This window comes from Chelon labrosus (assembly GCF_963514085.1).
Source record: "Chelon labrosus genome assembly, chromosome: 21".
In the NCBI taxonomy this organism is placed as follows: Eukaryota; Metazoa; Chordata; class Actinopteri; order Mugiliformes; family Mugilidae; genus Chelon; species Chelon labrosus.
This window is the reverse complement of record NC_140354.1, coordinates 5,644,876-5,665,542: the sequence shown is the minus strand read 5'-3', so window position 1 is coordinate 5,665,542 and position 20,667 is coordinate 5,644,876. Positions and strand designations below refer to the sequence as shown.

General features: G+C 41.6%; 1 protein-coding gene across 1 annotated transcript; it reads left to right on the top strand.

The window, feature by feature from the left end:
- The first annotated feature begins 36 nt into the window (after positions 1 to 36).
- On the top strand, positions 37 to 20,667 carry ttyh3a (tweety family member 3a). Its single transcript, XM_084571150.1, has 14 exons — positions 37 to 1,013; positions 3,786 to 3,955; positions 5,449 to 5,560; positions 5,716 to 5,936; positions 6,585 to 6,680; positions 7,263 to 7,335; positions 8,094 to 8,169; positions 11,082 to 11,137; positions 11,736 to 11,828; positions 12,614 to 12,706; positions 13,332 to 13,468; positions 14,819 to 14,992; positions 15,408 to 15,483; positions 18,208 to 20,667. The coding sequence occupies exons 1-14, from the start codon at positions 888 to 890 to the stop codon at positions 18,277 to 18,279; spliced, it is 1,575 nt and encodes a 524-aa protein (XP_084427276.1). The 5' UTR covers positions 37 to 887; the 3' UTR covers positions 18,280 to 20,667.

Genomic DNA, 20,667 nt, shown 5'->3' with positions numbered 1-20,667 from the left:
TCATTTTTGGCCGTTGAGGTGGGATGTGTACGGGCCGGGCCGGGTTGGTTGGCTGCCAGCTGGGTGAATGTCGTGAACAGTCGCCGTGTTTGGCTCCAGTCTCCCGCAACCCAATAATAACTGGATGGAGGACTCGCCCGGAGTGGATGGTTCGAGCTGTTGCGGTGGAGCAAGTCTGCGAGAGATGAAGTGAGGAAGTCCCGAATCAGCAAACCAGGATGTAACAGCCCGCAGACCAGAATGTCAAGTGGAACAAAAGAGACTTCTTGTTATTCGCTTCTTTCGTGCCCGAGTCTCAGCGGACTGAACTAACTAGCAGCTAAACCGGCTAACGTTAGCAGACTTAAAGCTAGCTAACCTACATTGCGGGTGTAACTTCCCTTTTTTACGCATTTAAATAACATTTCAATGGACCACTGCTTCCTGGAGTTTACAACTAACGACGCAGCAGCGACACGACATTAGCTTCAGTTAAGTTGTTAACAAGGTAACTAGCTAGGCTAATCTTAAGGTCGTTATACATTAGCTACTAGTTAAGGTTAGCAAGGTGCTAGCTACATCAGTGTTTGTCAAGTTGTTGATGTGGTCGAGCTTATGTGGAATAAGAAAGTGTAGTATCGGCAGCTTTTAAATTATATATTGTTGCCATTTAGGTGAATAATTTAATGTTTTTATTGCCACATTGAGAACAACTTTAGTAGTTAGTAGTACGTTTAAAGCTAGCTAGCTTCTTATGGTAGATAAGTACTTCTTTGGTTTTGCTGCTTTCATACCGGATATTAGACAGACAGCCTGCATGAAGTGGATTCCCCTGCCTGTTTACAGTTAAAGCATCCTCGCTCACATCCTCTGTCCGCTGAGTGGATCATATTGACATTTTCCTCGCCATGGCAGTAGTGGTTAGCTACTCTCCACCGTGGTGGGTGAACCTGCTGCACAGACTCCCTCATTTCAACTTCAAGTTCGAGCAAACAAGCAGCGATTTCCGACCTGAGGACTGGACATATCAACAGGTAAAATTAAATCCTAGAAGATGGAAATAACCCCATGTGATGATTGTTTGATTGGACTCTAAACCTTAATGAGTAGGGAACAAAACGTAGTCCAACGTTGTCCATGTCTGCTACTATAAACTTTGTTTTTATTAGTGACAGAGGACCTGTCTGCTCCTGTTCCTTCTCTTCACCTTCTGATCCATGTCACCATCTGTGTGTCACTGTTATATCAATGTCTTGACCTTTTCCAGACACTAGCCAGCTGGCACCAGATAGTGTGAGCCAAGCAACCCTGTCTGACCCCCAAACAGACCACTTCCTCAAATATTATTTCCTGAAGATTGAATCAGAATAAGTATTTGCTGTACCACATTAGGCGAATGAAGTCCCAACGCAAAAATAAACTTGCTCAAATAGATTAAGGAGGTCAGACTGGTGACGAAGGTCAAGAAGGAGTCTGCACAGTCTGGGCAGCTAAGGCTGGAGGATGGAAGAGCAGCACTGATAACATGATTGATATGAAGTAGAATCTTACAGGTTTGGGTGAAGCGATGTTTCATTTTCTTAATGCACTGGCAGTTTGTCGCCATGCCCCTCATTTACCCTGATTCAGTTTGTGTCCCTTTAGTTGAAGATCATTCCTTTCAGGAGAGTGAGTTTGACACACAAAAAAAAAAGTATGAAAGTGAACTGTTATCTGTGTCATATGGCGGAGCATTCACTTAAGTTTATATGGAATCTTTTTTAACAGCTGTGAAAGCCATGTCATCATAAGTTGGGAAATACTCAGCAGTCTTAAATTTTGTGGAAACAGCTGATTCAACTGTTGAGTTCATTTCTTGTCTGGAAAGAGGAAGAAGTTGTGTTGTTTCAGTAATAACAGCGCCCTTCATTTCATTTATTAATAGAGCTTGTATATGCTGTTCCAGTTTGAAAATGCATCATTAGTAAATCTATTCTGTGGTTTTTTTGGTTTTTAATAGGCTCTATAGGAGAGTGTGCAGCAGGTTAGCTTCAGACTCCTGATGGTGTGTGTGTGTGTGTGTGTGTATATATATATATATATATATATATATAGTGGTAGTTTTGAGCTAGAACTGAAATATCTGCAGGCATGGGTGAATGTTAAGAAAGATTGTCATGACATCACTCTGTGTCCCTTTTACACTGGAAGAGTGATTCAGAGAATTGTGAAATGAAAGGCGGCCCAGACATGGTCGAGACACGCGATGGCGGTTTCGGGTTTTGTGCTAAGTCTGCGGGCATTCAGAATTGAAATTGAATGTAGCATTTGATTCTCTTGTGCTAACATGTGTAGATATCTGATGTCTACGCTTAAGTTTGTCACATCTCTGAGAAGTACAGACTCTAGTTCTGACAAAATGAACATTTTAAAGAATAGATTGTTAAACGTATCTGGGTCAGTTTGCTAGATAAAAACATCATGGTACCATGTCACGGTTGTTATAGTCCAGCTCTCCTGGTAGGATTCAGGAAGGGTTTGTAGGCTTAATAAAAGCTGCAGCTGTACATGTTTGGCACCCACTATGAACAGCTAGAACGTCAGTGTAAACAATGTCAGTGTTGAAACAGTAAGGTCATTTTACTGGTCATTGCATACAGTAATTCACATGTTATTAAAATGCACAAATAATCCATCTGTAAGAGAATATTATCTCCTTCAGGACAAGAGAACACATAAAAGGGTTCATCACTGGGCTGCCATACAAACCATAATTATTAACCTACTGTGATGACAGCCTGCTAATTATTGTCAATGCAGTGCTCCCACTAACGCTTCAAGGGAAGCCTCCAGTTATCCAGATGGCTGAGCTGTTTGTACTGCTTGCTATGGGACTAGATCTGGATAGTTCAATCTATGAATTTGCCGATAAATTTGTCACTGATACCTCTTGCGTGATCTTATGGAAAATGGTGCACTAAATGAACATGGATCAGGACCGTAGTGTTTCCTGCTTTCTGTGTTATAAAGAGCAACATGCAGAAGTAGTCTCACCAGATACTGAGTTGTCAAGACTGTGTTTTGTGTCTGTCCATTTCCTCATTGGAGACTGAGTTCGCTCATGTCATCAGGGCGTGTCATTCACTGCGCTTCACGAAAGAGAAGACTGAACCAGTAGACCCACACTGTTTTTTACAAAACAAAAGTGGATGGAAATCTGCCCCAGCACTGAATCCCCATGAGTATACAGTGAACGCAGAAGCCCTCTGTCTGACCTACATATTACATGTTGCTGCTAGCTTAGAGGTTTAACTATAGCTGTATATCACTCTGCTGCTAGCCTTCAAATGCCGCCAGTGTATTGTAATAATGATAATGATTACTTAAAGAATTTATATCTCTCCACTTTTCTTTTGGCATTTTGTAAAATACTGTCACTTAAAATCTGCTTTTTATTATGGCTCTTTGCAGTTGTCTCTAAATATCAAGTCCACAATTAGCTCTCTATTTATTGTGCTTAAATGAACGGGCTGTTCAGTACTGCATTCAAAACAAAAGAACCATTTTCTCCATGATTATAGTGCCTGTTCTCTTCAGGTTGTTACAGGACAAAGGTTAGTTCTTACCAGCTTCTATGTTTGTAACACGGCGGTTTGTAATAAACCATCTGTTATATGAGGAAGCAACATATTTGGAGTCCGTTCTTAAAGCTTACTTTGTGGTTTTCTTCTGTGGGAGGCTTTGAAAGCCCATTATCCCCATTGCTATTGATGTGAAATCGATAACCGCTATGAACTATCCATAACTCTTGTTCTCCTGTCCATCAGTCCATCCTCTTGCTGGGAGGTTTGGCGCTTGCCTGTCTGGCTCTGGACCTCCTGTTCCTGCTCTTCTATTCCATTTGGCTGTGCTGCCGGCGGAAAAAAAGCGAGGAGCAGCCTAATGCAGACTGTTGCTGCACTGCCTGGTGTGTCATTATTGCAACACTTGTTTGTAGGTGAGTATGAACACACAAGCATAGTTGTACGTGCTTTCCATTTAACACACTTCCACAATTCATTTGGTCCTGAAAAAATGCTTCAGAATATATTACTTCATCTTTGAACTCGTCCACTGTTTTGACCGTTCAGATCTGACATCATGAATGCATCTACAGTAAAGGCACTATCTAATGTGCGTCCACACAGCCTGAGTAAAGCCATAAAAATAGACAGGACATCAGTCAGCAGTGGCTGAATATGCAAATGATGCTGTCAGCACTAAAAAACAATGTTTGTATGAAAGCTATATACAGATTAGGTTTAATTTTATGTTTTTTTTTTTAAGTAGATAGTGTGAGAATCTACCATCTGGACACATTTTCTCTCCTTGAACACAGCATTTGTTTCCTGTTTTCCTCCTCCTGTTGATGGGCCACTGGAGACCCATCACGGTTGATTCAGAGTAGCACAAAGAGCTTGGGGACCTGATGAGTACAAGAACTGCATTACAATCACTGTATTTGTGTCTGCTTGTACCCACGCACACATGTTACAGTCAGAGCAGGAAAAACCAAGTTAGGGAGATCTGACATTTCTGTGCTTTTAGTCTTTGTCAGTGACACCATGCCTGGCATCACTGCACAGAGCGCTGCTTCCCCTAAGGATAAATGGGATTATCTTGATATTTTTGTTTGTGTGTTCTGAGCTAAATTTTAAAAGGTTGTTTAGTTTTCACGGGTTAATCTCGCAGCAGGGAGGTTAGGTTCGTTTTTGATTTGAAACTGCTCCCGCTTACCCTTTTCACACTGCAGAGTATGAGAGGAAGAGATTAGCAGCCCTCTAGGAAGAGGAAAAAAACCATTGATCCACTGAGTGCTGTTGGCTGAACACTTGGCTTGAAGCAGTTCACTTCTCATCATTCCACTTGATAAAATCTACACTGGTAAAAAGACCAACAGCTGCAACATGAGGATGTATATGTCAATACAGAAAGGAAGTTTATTTTTGTGACAAGGAGTGGGGTTTTTGTCAAGGAGGACATCCGGTTTTGCTTTGAACAGAGTGAAACCTGCTCTCTACTATAAGTAAGATTGTAATTAATTTCAAAGAAATAATTCACTTGTACCTTTAGAAACTGTTGCTCATGCACTTGCCAGAACTATTTTTTCCTGCGACTTGAGGCCTGTTTGTGCAAATGAGAGCTGATCTCCTGCCTCAGTACAGCCTTTGTCAGCTGCAGTGTGGGGTTTGGGACATAGCTGGTCCATTCCTCTGTGTTTCCATGGTTCTGTATGGGGTCTTTCTGCTGGAGCTGAAAGGAGCCCGTTGACTGGGGTCTGGTCCGACAGGGTTAATTTGGAGTTCACACGCCTCTCTCCCGGCCTAGCTGTCCCCCTCGCTCGCTCTCTTCTCTGTCTCCTCTCTGTGTCTTTTTTAGCTAATCCCTCCTCCTCACCACCCTGTCTCCCCCCCCCCCCCCCCCCCCCCCCTTCCTTTTGTCTCCCTTCAGCGCTGGCATTGCCGTCGGTTTCTATGGGAACGGCGAGACTTGTGATGGAGTGAATCGGCTGACGTATTCCCTCCGCCATGCTAACCGCACAATCACTGGAGTGGAGAAGCTGGTAAGAACAAGCGCACAAATTATACCAGCGTGTTTAATAATTTATCGCCCTTCTGCCATAAGCTTCCCTGGTTTCATTAGAGCTCTCTGGTCGACCCCCCCTCTTTCCTCCTCCAAACTCAATCATGACCTTGTTCTTCCCCGTGTTACCTCTAGGTATATGACAGTACATCCTCACTGAACCAGACAGTCGATAAGAATCTGCAACAGCTTGAGGGCCAGTATGCTCAGCATGCCGACTACCTGTCCATCATTCAAAAGCTGCAAGGCCAGCTGGATGAGCTGATCAAACAGATGGTGGAGATTCCCTTCTGGGACAACACCAACACCTCCCTGGAAGAGTTGGCTGCCAACATTGAGCTATATGACTGGTATAGGTAAGAGCAAAGTTCCAGCACTAATCATGGCAATGACAGTGACAGCAGCCACACAGTCAAAATCATAGTATTACAGACAACAAGAGACAGACTGCCTTGTTGAAGGATTTAAAAGCTACATGATTACTTCGCTAATGAGACGGTGTTGGGCGATGCTGCTCTGGTGAATGTTTCCACATTAAAATGTCTTGGTGAATCAGAATTAGGAAGTAGAGCCAAGCACAGCCAACAAGGAATGACTCTTACTTATTCATCACATCATTAGGTAGCTCGCTTGCTGAGAATCCTTCCGTGCTGTGTTTAATTTGCTTACATGTGTGGCTAGATTCATAAATATGCAAGTGAGGCTGCAGACAAAATGGCTCACTGCGTTTTGACATCAGATTTAAAGCTGAAGTGCCACAGATTTGCAATGTGAGTGTGGTCACCCAACTATGTCTAGGTTCACAGTCTGTCTCAGAACAATAGTCAGACCTACGAAGTGTAATTTATAGCTTAAGATAAAACTTTGAATTTTTGCAAGGGAAAACTTATTCTGAAGTGTCTGTTAAGCACAATTCACAATGATGGCCTGTAGGCTGGAGATTGCTCAGCTGCTTAGCTGTTCTGCTCTTTGCCATTTGTTGTTAATGCCATGTGTCTTCCCAGGTGGATCGGCTACATAGCCCTGCTTCTGTTTGACGTCCTCATCTGCCTGCTGGTGCTATTTGGCCTCATTCGCAACTCCAAGGGAACACTTGTGGGGTGAGTCTCATCACGAGAACATTGCCACTTAAGAGAAAATGATTCTGGCCTCGAAAATTATTTCAGCTGAGGGGCGATCGCTGTACACATCAGGGCCACGGTGTCATTACGGTTGAGTCAGGATAAATTCACGCTCTATAAAATTTCAGCACATGCACCATTCATTTAACAGAAGCATCACATCATGATCAGACCAGTGTTTGGAAGATTAGTAGTGACACTTTTGACAGGTTGGCCTTTATTTCATTAGTTAATCTCTTCATGTTTTATATTATCTCTAAACACCAACATAAACAGTTCTCAACATTTAGTTTGGGGCGTTTTAATGGCACTGGCCATTCAAGCTAGGATGCACATCGTGAACTGTGTAAGACTAAGGACATCAGAAATTTGCAGCACATTTAATTTTGGAGATTAGAAATCAGCTCCAGTTTAATGGAGGTTTTACGCCCACTAAATAATTCACTTCATTACTTTTTATTATCTTTCTTTCCACAGTATATGATGTTGCAGTTGCACAAATAAACGTTACTGCTGGTTAAAGCTACTTCTCACCTCTCCCTCTCCTCTTGCTCTCCTCAGGGTGTGTTTGTTTGGTGTAGTAGCTCTGGTGATCAGCTGGGTCTCCCTGGGGCTGGAGTTGGCTGTCTCTGCGGTAAGTGTCCTGTTTTCCAGGTAGAACTAAACACTTCAATGCATTAATTGGATGGGACAGAATTTGGTTGTTTTGATTAATCAGTGCAGTCAAAGAGTCAAATGTAAAATGCACAAAATAAAAAAGCCTTTATGATGCCATGTGGCATAATACGATAACCCCACAAACAATAGGACCTTACATTTCACTGAACCTACTGCTTGTTATAATGATTGCGGGTTTCCCAAATGATGTACTTTGTTTTGTTACATTACTCAGCTTTTTCCACAAATCCTCAAGTCTAATGATGGTGATTAAGACCTGCAATCACGTGCAAAATAACTGGGATTAGTAGTGGAGCCAAAATATCACAGCTAATGTTCTTCAGAAGGAGAAAGAAACTCATTCACGTGCCTCATGGATGAGAGAAACTACTTATATCAGGAATACAGCACCTTAAATCAAGAAATACTGCATGTTCTTATTATTAATTTAAACATCTTTAGATATATTTTCTGTAAAATAAAATGTTGTCTTATGCTCATCTTTATTTATGCAAATTAAACCCTGTGCGGGGATTTCCTTTCCTGCATATGAATCAGTCTGTTCACACCTTAATGTGCTTATTTTGTGTGTGACTGCTCTCAGATGAGATTGTGGCAGTGTGATCAGTGGCGGTGCTTTTATGGTCATGCTTGCGGAAATTGACTTGTCTGAATGAATTGGAAATGTCACCACAAAGGGTCTTATTCATTTTCTTCATGTTCTTGTGTTTCTAGACCTCCAGTGACTTCTGTGTTGCTCCTGATATGTATGTTACCACAGTGACAAACCAGTATAAAGTCATCAATCAAGGTAGGATCCCTTCCAATAAGTGGAATCGTTTATATGCATGTGATTCAAAGTCTCTATAATGGTGAATATTACTCAGACTGAAGCAGACGCGTTAGCTTGAATTGTTTAATTTCCTGGTGTCAGTTGTCTGATTATCGTGCACCAGTGAGACGACATTGTTCAAAAGGGTCTGGCTTTGTCTTGTCCATGGCCCATAAAAAGCCCCTCAAAATTACTGCCACATCTGCAGCGGGGTCATGAGGGCAATGGGCTGCCTTTTCAAACAGTACACAAGCCTCTCTAACGCGTCTCCTTTTAGTAGTAATTGCCCAATCTGTCCCGCAATGGGCTGGGTCTAAGGGGAAAAAAAACAGAGAGCTGTGTGTGTGTGAAGAGGAGATAAGAGCAGTGGAGCAGAGGATCAGAGACACAATATAGCCTATTTCCTGTGTCTCTTTTTAGTCCATGAAGAGAAATTATGGTGCTTTGAAATAAAAAAAAAAAAAAAACAGAGAATCCCAATTAGGCTTCTTTTTTTCTACAGCAACGTAACCGAATGTGTCTTTACTACTCAGAATACAAGCAAGCAAGCTTATCGATTAGACAGAAGTCTGGATATGAGCTGTAAACGCTGTGTTGCATTAATCTAAACGGTGAGGGCTGACTTACTGTATACACTCAGCTGGAATGCTGTAGTTTGCCCCAAGGCTGACTCATGCAGCATGAGAGTCTCAAGCTCTGTTTTCTTCTTTAAACTATTCAGCAGTTAATTTTTTTTTTTTTTTTTTTTAAATGTGTCTCTTGTGACAGTATTATAAATTAAAACTTAGCACACAGTAGAAGAAATTATTTTCTTCCAAGGTTTTTTTTTTCTTTTAGAATTAATTTCCTGTAGTTTGCCTTTGCAGCTTTCGCCTTCTTGAAATTGCCAGACAAATCTCTGGATAGCACAAAGTGTGCTATTACAACACTGGATTTATTGCTTTCCTCCCAACGGCGGCTGTTATATTTTCTCCACCATGCATCATTTCAACCACCCACTCTGTTATTTTTCATTCCACTTTCTTCTCACTGCACTGTTCCATCAGACATTTTGGTCTTAATTCAAACAGAGAATGCAAGTTGATCCATGTTGGGTTTCCAAGTTGCGGCCAGTGTTTCTCTGATGGTTTCGGTGCGGATGACAGCAAAATGAGCTGCATCTCATGAAAAATGATGCAGGCGTTTTTCCAAGTCAGGGGTTTGAAATCAAAATTAGTCCTCATTAACTGTACAACCACATTTGGGGAACTTGTTCACATGTTTCTTTCCAATGTTTGTTCAGTTTGGTAGGATCCGGTTTCTAACAGTTTTCCATTTTTGGAGAAGTATTTACAAAATACTCACTGAACCTCACTGAATAAACTGGAACCTATACCTTCTGACTGCCTTACTCTGCAAAAATCCAGCCTGCTGTGATGACTGGTATCAAAATCTCTAATAAACAAGGTATCCTGTGACTGTTGTCTGATTCCATGGCTCACTGGTCAATCATACTGATCATTAAATAGAACAATACCCATGTTTTATAATTTTGAACAGATTTGCTCCCTGAAATGTATGTTTTTGATCAGTTAAAGTTTGATCGTTAACTTCTCAACCTACTGTAAATTGGCATTCATTGGAATTCTTTTTTATGATATCAGATGACACAGAAACAGCTCCAGGATGAGGCATCAGTAGTTCCACCACAGAATTCAGGAAATCTGCTCTTCCTGATACTATCGTGTGGGTGTATTTGTGAGAACTTGGCAAGACACAAGCTTGCTTTTTATGTGCTTTTCAGTGCCAGAAATTCTCTTCTCATGGTCAGCTGTGTGGAGGGGGGAAAAAAATGCTCCTGACACAGCAGTGAGTCTGGACGTCACTAACAGCATGTGTCAGGACGGTGGTGGTGTTCTCACAGCTTGTAGCTTGGACAACGCTGTACTGCGTTGCTTTTGAGTCACGCATAAAGGATTTCTCATCGACTCCTTCTCGCTGCCGACTATGAACAAACTGAAGTGGCTTTTAATAGCATGTGAAAGTCCAAAATGTTAATTATAATCTTCATGGCATACCTTCCTTGAGCAGCATACAAGTTTGATCATGTTGTAATTTACCGGTAACTCCAGAGGTGACGTAGCTGCTCATTGTTATGTTTTGCTGGAGGCGTTGTGCGGTAAGAAGGGTTCTACCTAAGCCTCTCACGGGCCATGTGTTCTGCTGTTGTTCAAGGGTTGCTTCATTAAGAGAAAAACACAATCACTGATATTATTATAGCACGTGTGAACTTTATTCTTTTGGAACCTTTCCCCTTGGAGGATTAGTTTGTGTATACTTGGTAGCAGTCGAGCTGTAGGCGTGTAGCTGTGTCTCCTTAAAGTAGCTGCGAACAATATTTTTAATAATTAACATTTCTAAAAGATTATATGACTCACAGAAAAATTATCACCTGAATCTGCAGCTCAGATTCACAGAGCTTTATGATGAATTCCATCTCACTGTTGAGCTGTCCAACCCACGACTTTATGGTTCACGCTCTCCACTCACACAGCATTGTTTTCCACCACAAAAAGCAGCTGTTAATGAGGGGAAAAAAACTCCACCTGCTCTGCATTAAACAGCAAACACAAACAGTCTTTTTCTGGTCCATAAACAAAGTTAAATTCTTCCTGAGCTTGGCTGATGGTTTAGTTTTTGTTTTTGTAGGCTATTTTCCCGTGAATGAAACTGAATAATAAATAGATTACTACATACATAAATAGATTACACTAATTATTTGAGGCTTTGTTTCACCCTTTCAAAATGAAGGGTTGACAGTTTTTCCTTAACAGATATGATGTTAAATAAATGAATAAGTGAATTTTTGTTGGTCTGCTAACATATTCTGCTGTGTTCTTCCTGTCTTACAGATATCCTGCAGTACTACCTGAGTTGCAGTGTGGGACAAACTAACCCCTTCCAGCAGGTTTGTTGCACATATAACTTAACTCACTTCTTGACATTTAATACTCAGATCCCAGCTGCCACAATATTACATTTTATCCTCAGCATGATATATGGCCTTGTAATTACTAAGAATGCAAGTGGGCACAATGAGCCTCTCCCATTGCCTCAAAGAAAGTCTTTTTTTCTTTTCCAGTGCAACAGTATAATACTTCCCATTCTGCCAGCAGGAACACTGAAACAGAGCAGAATTTCCTGCATATCCATGCAGATAACGTGTGCTTGCTTCAAATGCTGTGGTAGATAAGAAAGAAGAGGCGCAGAAGTAGAATGTCATTTTTTACTGAATCTATGGTTTTCTTTAATGGACAACCCACACTTTGTCTTTCAAGCCACATGAATAAATAAAAACTTTTGAGTGCTGCCAGGCATGTATTGTTAGTTCAAGTGTAAAGAAAAGGAAGCTATATATACAGCCTATAAGCCTTTCAGCTCATATTTAGAACCTGTCAGCATGAATTCACAACACATCCACTTGGTTACAAAAGGAGACAGCAACTCAGATGTGCTGGCCTGTTACAGTATTCATACCTTTTTTTTTTTTCTTTTTTTTTTTTCAGAGGCTTTCCGGGAGCCACAAAGCATTAGTGGAGATGCAGGATGATGTGTCTGAATTGCTGCGCTCTGCCACCAGAGAGTACAAGCAAACCAAGGTATGTTTCCCTGATGGTGTACTTGTTAGTAGAAGTGCTACATTGCATGGCAGCTTTTTGTGATACCAGAATATCCCAGTGAATGGGCCCTGACTGACCTGCAGAGAAGTGAAGTGCACCTGTCCACATAAAGACCTGCTGACAGCTCACCTGGGACCCACATTATGTCCATTTAGCTGCATTAGGCTTTCACTGCCCCTTGTCAATACAACACTGTGGCATTGTCCAGCGCTGGTCCTTACACTGTGTTGACAGAAGCTTAAATGAGAGCTGACATTGGGAACACAGAGAGGCATATTTCCACTTCACATACCCACACAGAGAATTTTGCTGAGGTTGTGGAAACTTTTTTATCAGGAAATCAGACGTATCTTCTGCCCGAGCTGAACGGGAATGAGAGGAAAAGGGCAGACAGTCCATTAAAACGTATCATTCATGAAAATCTGCTTTTTCAGCTCTAACTGCTGTGTTCTGCTGTATGCTGGCGAAAGACACATCCCAGAGGAATGTGTGTTGAATGAATATCTGTGAATTAATCACCATAAAAAAAAAAAAGTTTACATTTTCTTGATTTTTGCAGTTATTCACTGTATCTCATTTTTGAGGAATAAACAGTCAGGAGCAGGAAATTGTTGCCCATGTTGTTTCATTTTTGTCATGTAGACAACAAGTATTGTGCTGATTTGTTTCCGATTTTCTCCATTATGTTTGCTCAAGAATACAAGGGTGCAAGAGAAGGTTTTTAAGTCAAGCCTGTTCTTTTTTTCTTTTCTTCATTGATCCAGGGAACTTTGGAAGAGATCCAGGGGATACTGAACACCACAGAGATCAGCCTACATCAGCTCACCGCACTGGTGGATTGTCGCAGCCTGCACATGGTGAGCAGGACAAGAAGACTTACAAACTGAGACATTGTTCCTGGAGGGTTGCTCGGTGTCTGATTAAAAGCGAGCCTGGGGACTGATCTGTTGTGACATCTTTGTAGCGCAGCTTAGTCGTAGAAGGCGACCTGTCTTTTAGGCTTGTGCAGTTGACTACACCTGTCACCATAAATAACGTTTTCTCTCTTGTATGCAAGTTCTTGTGCAAATGATGCTGGCTGTGTACCATTTATTAAGCCGGCTGAGTGACAAGCACTTGGCCATTGCAGGGATTTGGAGGATTGTTCCTCAGCGGCTTCCAAATTCAAGTGCACACGTGCAAGTGTCGCAAGAATTTGTTGCTTTCTGCTCTGCCTCTCCCCTGAAACATCTACCCACACTGTTATTTCATGAAATATGGATCTCGACTTGCATAAAATAAAATGTTTTCCTGCTGTGCATGGCATGCAGAGTGGAGTTCGTCACTCATGATAATGTGGAGCATAGTGCTTCTCTTCTAATCTAGTCATAACTGCACCAGCTCCCCCGTTGACTGCCTGTGTGTGACCTTAATGTTTGTTCCAAGTTTAAATGTGTTTTTACATAGCTTCTATGATGACATTGGTACCTCTTCTTGTTCCAGGACTATGTCCAGGCCATGACAGGCCTGTGCTACGATGGACTGGAAGGCCTCATCTACCTTGTGCTCTTCTCCTTCGTCACCGCTCTTATGTTCAGCTCGATTGTCTGCAGCGTGCCTCACACCTGGCGGGGCAAGCGGTAAGGCATCCACTGTCCTCGTGCAGTATATTTCTCCACCTTACAACCACACAGGAAGTGGCACAAAAGCTTTTAAGCCGAATTTATTTACACCACTGTGTATGAAATGAGAAATAATTTAAGAGGGGAAGCCCATTAAATAATTATGGTTTGATAGCATTTCTTGTAACCCTTATTACATGGCAGTACAGCAAAGTGTCTAAGAGAAAAAATTGTACACACACAAGGAAATGTGAATATTTTGTGTCTAGGACTGGTGTTCATAGACCGGCTGTGTTTACCACTGGGTTGTCCAGAAGGCTCCAGCTGCGTCCTCAAATAGATTTCTTCCCATTTTCTACTTAATTGTGCCGAGCTGGCCTAAATCTATTATAACCACTGCCTTAGCGGATGTCGTTTTCCACAACAGAAGGGTGAAATCAGTCTGCTTTTTTTTTTTTTTGTTCTATTAGCAGCAGATAAGGTTTGCTGGGTAACTACAGAGAAAGTGGTGTCCCAGGCGCAGCTGTCAGCTCAGCTGCTCCACATAATTAACTGGTCCCTTCTTATCATTGGGGGGGCATGTTGATCAGTTTGATCTCAGCTGGAGCTTCCTGTTGTAAAGCAAAGGCTTACACGCTACCAGCCTGTTTTTCCTCAGCGGCCCCTGCTAAGCCTGCTCTGTTTTACTGCTGTAATGATGCAAGCTAATTATCTTACCCCATCTGGGTTTGAATTGAAAAGTAAATATCAAGATTGATGTGTTGTAGAAGAGTTCAACATTTCTCAAGTATTGCTTCTGTTCTCTGTTAATTAATATGGAACTTTTTTCCTGACATTTACAATGAACGCATTGTAAAATGCACTGAATGGGATTGTGTGATCTCATGGATTAGATATGCAAGCTCTGGATGCTGTGAACACTAGAGGGAGACATGCTCCATGATGTCGCTTTATTGCTGCACAGACCATGTATAGTGCATTAAGGTTGTCCTCATATACTGCTTCAGACTTCATTGTTTGGACAAAAAACAAATGTCAACACAGACATCCTGCATAAGTAGACTACTGCTTTTTTATGACGGTTCAAAATGTTTATTGTGCTCATAAACTGAACCACTTACGTGAGCCTGTTTTTACAGTGCACTTATTTAAGGTCAGTGGAAAACTGCATTGTCTTTGCTTCAAACAGCACACAATTCATCTTGTTTTTCCTCCCTGAAGCAGTAATGAAACCGAATAAAACGGGACTGAGAATGAATGAAAAATGTGGCCACGTGGCATTTTTATTCTCCTTTGTCATCAGAGAGATAGGGATGGGGGTCCCTCTGGTGGTGGTTTTACAATGTTGTTTTGTGTTGTTCTTTGCAGGAGTGAGGAGGACAGTGAGGATGAGTCTCTGAGCCATGGAGGAAGGCAGAACCATGATAACCTGTACCGGGTCCACATGCCAAGCCTGTACAGCTGCGGCAGCAGCTATGGTAGCGAGACGTCCATCCCTGCTGCAGCCCACACTGTCAGCAATGCACCCGTCACCGAGTACATGTAAGACACCACTGGTGCAAACCGCTGTAAATTTAAACAGAAATCCGCACTACATCAAAGGTGGAAGTAGAAGCTGATATTAGATACCTCATGTCCTCAGGAACAAATTTATTTTTCCCCAGAGAGAAGCTTAGTTCGTCTATAGTGGTGTGTGGAGCACATGCAGCTGTTGCTCTCCAGCTGTGATGCCTGTGAAACCCAAAGCTCTCTGCCTCATGATTGAAGTCCAGTGCCGGGGGGGGAGGGGAGGGGGGGAGGGGATCGCTGAGTTTCTGGCTCTGTATTGTAAAGCCTTGTTAATTGAGAAGATGTTCAGGCATACAGTGTATTGTTTCGTAAATGGAAAACGGTGAGTAGGGACTGTGCTGTACTTGTGTGCTCAGTGTTCGTGATCTCTGTGTGTTTTATTCAACAGGGCTCAGAATGCCAACTTCCAGAACTCTCGCTGTGAAAACACACCTCTGATTGGACGAGAGTCTCCTCCTCCCTCAGTAAGTGTCACATTCCCTTTGAAATCATGGAAACTCCAAGAACACGTCTAGGTCATATGGTAGCCTCTTGTGGAGGCACTGATATTTAGCCCTTGTTGTTGAAAAAAAACAACAACAACAACAATACAATTATTTCACGACTTATCAAATCAGGTGATCAGAACTCAGGAACTAAACTGGAACGTGTTAGCGTTTCCACCTAATCTGCAGAAACATGAAGACAAGGAAAGCTAAACCAGTGATGGATTAATACGACCTATGGCAGCCTTATTATGTTAGTCTTTAATTGTTCAGTGTTCTCTGCATCCTCTGGGTGTTTCATGTTTCATTTCAGCTATAGACATAACTTCTGTGAAACCATCAACAGCTTATTCATTCTCTATATCACTCTCCTTGGTTCACCTAACTTTGTTTTTGTAATATTAATAAGCATCAAGTAATATCCAAGTCAAGTCTTACAATTTGCAGTACACAAGCTAAGCACAAGCTTTGACCAATCAGTATCAACCCCAGTAGAATCATCTGAACACTATGTGTTTAGTTCCTGAGTTCCTCAAAAGATTCTTGGTTCCTTGGGAAAGTTCCTGCTGTAGAGGGGCCCCAGTTAACTGCACAACTTTAGGTCTTTATTTTAAACTACCGCCTTAAGAAATACCTTTATATATCAAGAGCTAACGAAATATACTTGTAAGGACATGGATAAGCCATCTTGACCTGATAGCACGTTCAGTATACAGTATATTACTAGTATGATTAGTATGATCCACTACATTGGAGAGATCATTGTTCATCTGGAGCTCTAGTTTCTGTGAGCATCCACAGATCCTACTGATCACAGTTGACTTTTTATAGGAGGGGAAGCAAAGCAGAAATCACCTTTGTTCCAGCTTCTTGCCAGAGTCCAAAGATATTAAAGCTAAAGGTTAATTGGCAAATCAAATTTTTCAAATGTGATCTTGAATGATTGTCTCTCTGTGTGTCAGACCAGTGATGACTGGTGACTTCTCCAGCATGTAGCCCCCCCCCTCTTATCCAATGTCAGATATGTTCCAGCCCCTCCCTCATGACTTCAAAGCATAAGCGCGTATAGCTAATGGATGGGCAGATGTCTAAATGTCACCTGACATAGTGTATTCTGTCTTACGTGATCACAGTTGGAAGCACATTAAATATCACACTGACACTGTTCATCATTTGTGTTCATTTTATTGTTCATATTTTGGCATAAGTGTGTGGTGCTGTTTGTGACTGAAACATTCGACACATGATGGACTATGATCAGGGAGCATTAAAACCATGTTAGAGTTTGTATCACAAGCCAACCTCCTCCCCCTGCCCCCACCTAGGCTAAACCTCAACCAGAAACCCGGCTCTCCCTGGTGTCTGTGTGTCTGTCTGGACCCCGACACTGCTTTGTCTATCTTCTCTATACTCTCTTCTTGTCGTTTCTTTGTTTCTGCGAATCCATACAGTTGTATTTGACTGCCGCGGACAGTAACAGCGGTCACTGCTGGCAGTTAAAGCCCTCGGAGAGTTCAAGATCGTTTTGGTAACCTCATCTGCTATGCTAACAGGTACAAAACATGCCCGCCTCCTCCACCTGCTGGCCTGTTCCTCCTCTGTACCACCTCCCAAACTCCCAGCTCTGCTCACCCTTTATTCAGGTCCCACCAGGGCCGATGGAATCCCCTCAAACCCCCCCCCCCCCACTCCCTCTCTGTCCCGACTCTTGCTAAATGTCCTGGTGTCTCACCTGATGTTTGTTTCCTGTGGCCCCGGGCTGCATGTGTGCCTACCCCCTGCACCGCAGATGTATTGGGAGGAACATGTGAGGGTGTAACTCTGCCCTGAGGCTCACCGCGACCTACGAGTCAATGACAAGTTGGCATCAAATTATAAAGCTCTTAAACCGTTTCACCGATCATGTGGATCTGCTTTGTCTTGATTCATAGGTGTAAAGGTGAACTCATAGAGAGTCACCAGTAAAATAGTATGCAGGAGTTAGCTATTCAAGTAAAGAAAATAATCTAGATTAATCAAGAATGAAAACAATCATTAGTTGCATATTTTTCTTTAACATGCCAGGTAAGTCATCCTCTCATTGTGTCAGCACTCACATCCTCATCAGGCTGTCCATATGGTGTGAAGTAGGAAAATATACCAAAGAGCAACCAGGTCAACTTGAACTGCAGCCTTTTTGTGCTTGTATCACCTGTATTCAGAAATGCATGGGTGCATCTTAAATGTATATGAATGTGTGGCCCTTGCAAGGTGCACGAAAACAAAAGGTGAAAATACCTGAAGCTACGACTGGTTTAAATTCATCCAGCTCCTCCTACTCTGGTGTCTTTGTCTTCTGTAGCTGTTTTGTGATGTTGTTTCTGTGAATCATTTAATATCCCTTTAGATTCCAGCGCTCTGGAGTTATCTCAAAGGTAATCTGTGTAGGATTTTCTCTGATCCGTTGACTGAGTTGAGTTGTGTAGCGTTTTGTTGTGCATGTACAGTCTGTATCTTTTCAGCCTTCTCTGCTGTCGCTTTTGATGTTTAATCCAGCAAGAGGGATTTGAGGCTTTAAAACATGGGTCTTTCCATCGCGGTACAATATAATGAGAAAATCCTACATTAAACTGAAGTGTTTTCTTTGTGTGTGTGCTACTTGTGATTAATCATTTTAACTATAAAGACTGAAATGATATTTTATGTTTGTTTTTCTCATTACAGTACACCTCCAGCATGCGAGCGAAGTACCTGGCCAACAGCCGACCAGAACCCACCAACCCTCCAGCACATTAAACACCCCTGCACTCCTCCAGTCTGCAGCACTGATGTCTCTGAAGTCACTCATCCAGTCATCACTCCCTTTTTTTGTCTCCTGCTTCTGTCCACTGTCTCGCTTGACTTAAAATGCAGAAAGACCAAATGCGCTGGTTTTGCTGGTTGTCTAAAGCAAAACCCGAGGACATCCATCAGCTCTCGTTCATCTCATGAGCCGCAAGTGAAGGTACTTCTTCATTTTCCACACTCTGTGGCTGATGTTTACTATTGCACGGTTCACCATTGGTGCTGGGAATAACTGCAGCTCTGATGTGATGGAGTCTGGACTCAGTTTAAACTTATTTTCTTCACGTGAATGCATCATGACATGTACTGTGTCACATCTTACAAGCATTGCAGTGTTGAGAACTCTGGAAATGTTAATAGACTAACACGGATTACTACTGGTTGTTTTGTAAAGTACTGTAGTATCGCACTATCATCACTGAGAGAAAAGCCTTATGGGAGTTTTCTTCTCACCTGAAGCCTAGACATAATTTCTCTCATTATCAACATATATCAAACAGTACTGTGTCGTAGCGTAGGTTAACTTTACAGTTCAATATCTCAGTGTTGACTTACTGATTATGATACATGCTCAGCACACGTGGAGTACTCTGACCCAGCTGGTTGTTGCGTTTTGTCTTAAATCCAATGTCTGGGACCAGTTTTCCTGCCGTATTGCACGTCTTACAGTCTCCTGAATCTGAAGTCGTTCTTCTCCTCGGGGCGCTGTTATTTCCTGTGGCATTTTTTAAAAAAAAAATAGTGTGATGAGCCTCTTTTCCACAGCTGTGATTGAAACTTGTGAAGCTGTGATTCTGGCAAATGATTTGAAAGACGATGAGCAGAAGAGCAGTAATGGGATGATGTTTTTTCATTAAAACTGGTGAGTTTGACAAAGGAGAGGTTTTTTTTATATATATTATATACTACTGGAAGCAGAAACTTATTTTTACGGACGATGGTGAAGCAGAGGCCAACTGTGGACTGTGTGATTTTACCCTGACTTCACCGAACTGCTTGTTATGCTCTCCATGTCCCTGTTAAGTGAAAACTCCTCTCCCTTAACAGAGCTGGGATTTGTCCACGTACACGCTTGAAAGCTATGAGCTTCTCCACAAAATGCAGAAGTTTAGAAAACATCCTCTCACTTTTAATCCAAATTTATGTGAAAAAATATGCATATTTGAAGAGAATTTCCAAGAGAAACTTTATGCATTGGTAATGCAGTGTCTCACAAATGTGTTTTAGCATTTATAACAAAAAGTAGAAAAGGGTGAGTGGATGCTGTGAAGGGATTGTGACAACTCTGCTCTCTGTGTAATCTGGAGTTCCCCTGAAAGGATCTACTTTTCCTGTGTAAGCATGACCAATGTGGATTGAGACGTCGTACCGCTTCTCTTAGATGTGCTTTGTGACCAGTACAAGAGGTGATGTTGCGACTGTGCCAACAAGTTAAGCACAACTCTTTTACTATGTCAATATCTTTGTAAATGTCTTTACCTTAGGCCTGTTTTGTATCGTTGACAGCTCCTGGTTGCCTGGGCAATCGGGTAAGAAAATGAGCCGGACTTTTTCAAAACCATTTATGCTCTGTTCATTATTACACTGATGCAGTCCTTCTGTTTTTGGGTGGTAGTCATATTCTCTTTGTCGTTTGTAATGCAAAGCTGTTGTACAGATTACATTCAATTTCAATATTAAGAAAAAAAAAATTGCTAAAATGTTATGTTTTTTTTTTTCTTTTTCTTCACATTTCACTTTTTGAAGCATCTTTTTTTTATTTGCTTGTAGATCTTTTGTATTTGATTTTAGAACCATAGCAAGCACAATGTTTTGCTTCATTAATGTGAATACAGTAAATAGATTTAAAAAAGAAAAAAAAAAGATTTAACTGATGGGGAAAAAATCACTGTAGTTGTAATCTGTTTTCCTTTCTTTTTTTTTAATTATTATTTTATACATTATTTCTGCAATCTCTAAAATGTGTACATGTAAAAGCTGTGGTTATATTGAGCTTGAATGCTGTGTTTTAAAATTAAAGAAACCTTAACAGGAGTGCAGCTCGTTGGATTTCTTTCTTTCTTTTTTTCCTTCCTGGCCTGGATCAGACACTAGGTAGCAGCAAAACTACACTCTTGTTTTCTTCATTTTCTGCTGCTTTATGAAGGCAAAAGGAGAACTCATTTCAGCGGAAAATAAAAGAAAAAAACTTTAACACGAGTATATAGACTCCCTCTCCACTCCTCCTTTCATATTCCCTTTGTCGAGTCTTACCATGTAGATCACAAAAAATGCTCAGCTTCGTTAAACTACAACAAGCTTTACAAATGATAGACAATCTTTTATAGATTCACAGCATCT

Coding starts and splice junctions, on each gene's coding strand:
- ttyh3a (XM_084571150.1), top strand. CDS start 888: ATGGCAGTAGTGGTTAGCTACTCTCCACCGTGGTGGGTGAACCTGCTG. Junction 5,561..5,715: donor TCACTGGAGTGGAGAAGCTG/GTAAGAACAAGC, acceptor TGTTACCTCTAG/GTATATGACAGTACATCCTC. Junction 8,170..11,081: donor GTATAAAGTCATCAATCAAG/GTAGGATCCCTT, acceptor CCTGTCTTACAG/ATATCCTGCAGTACTACCTG.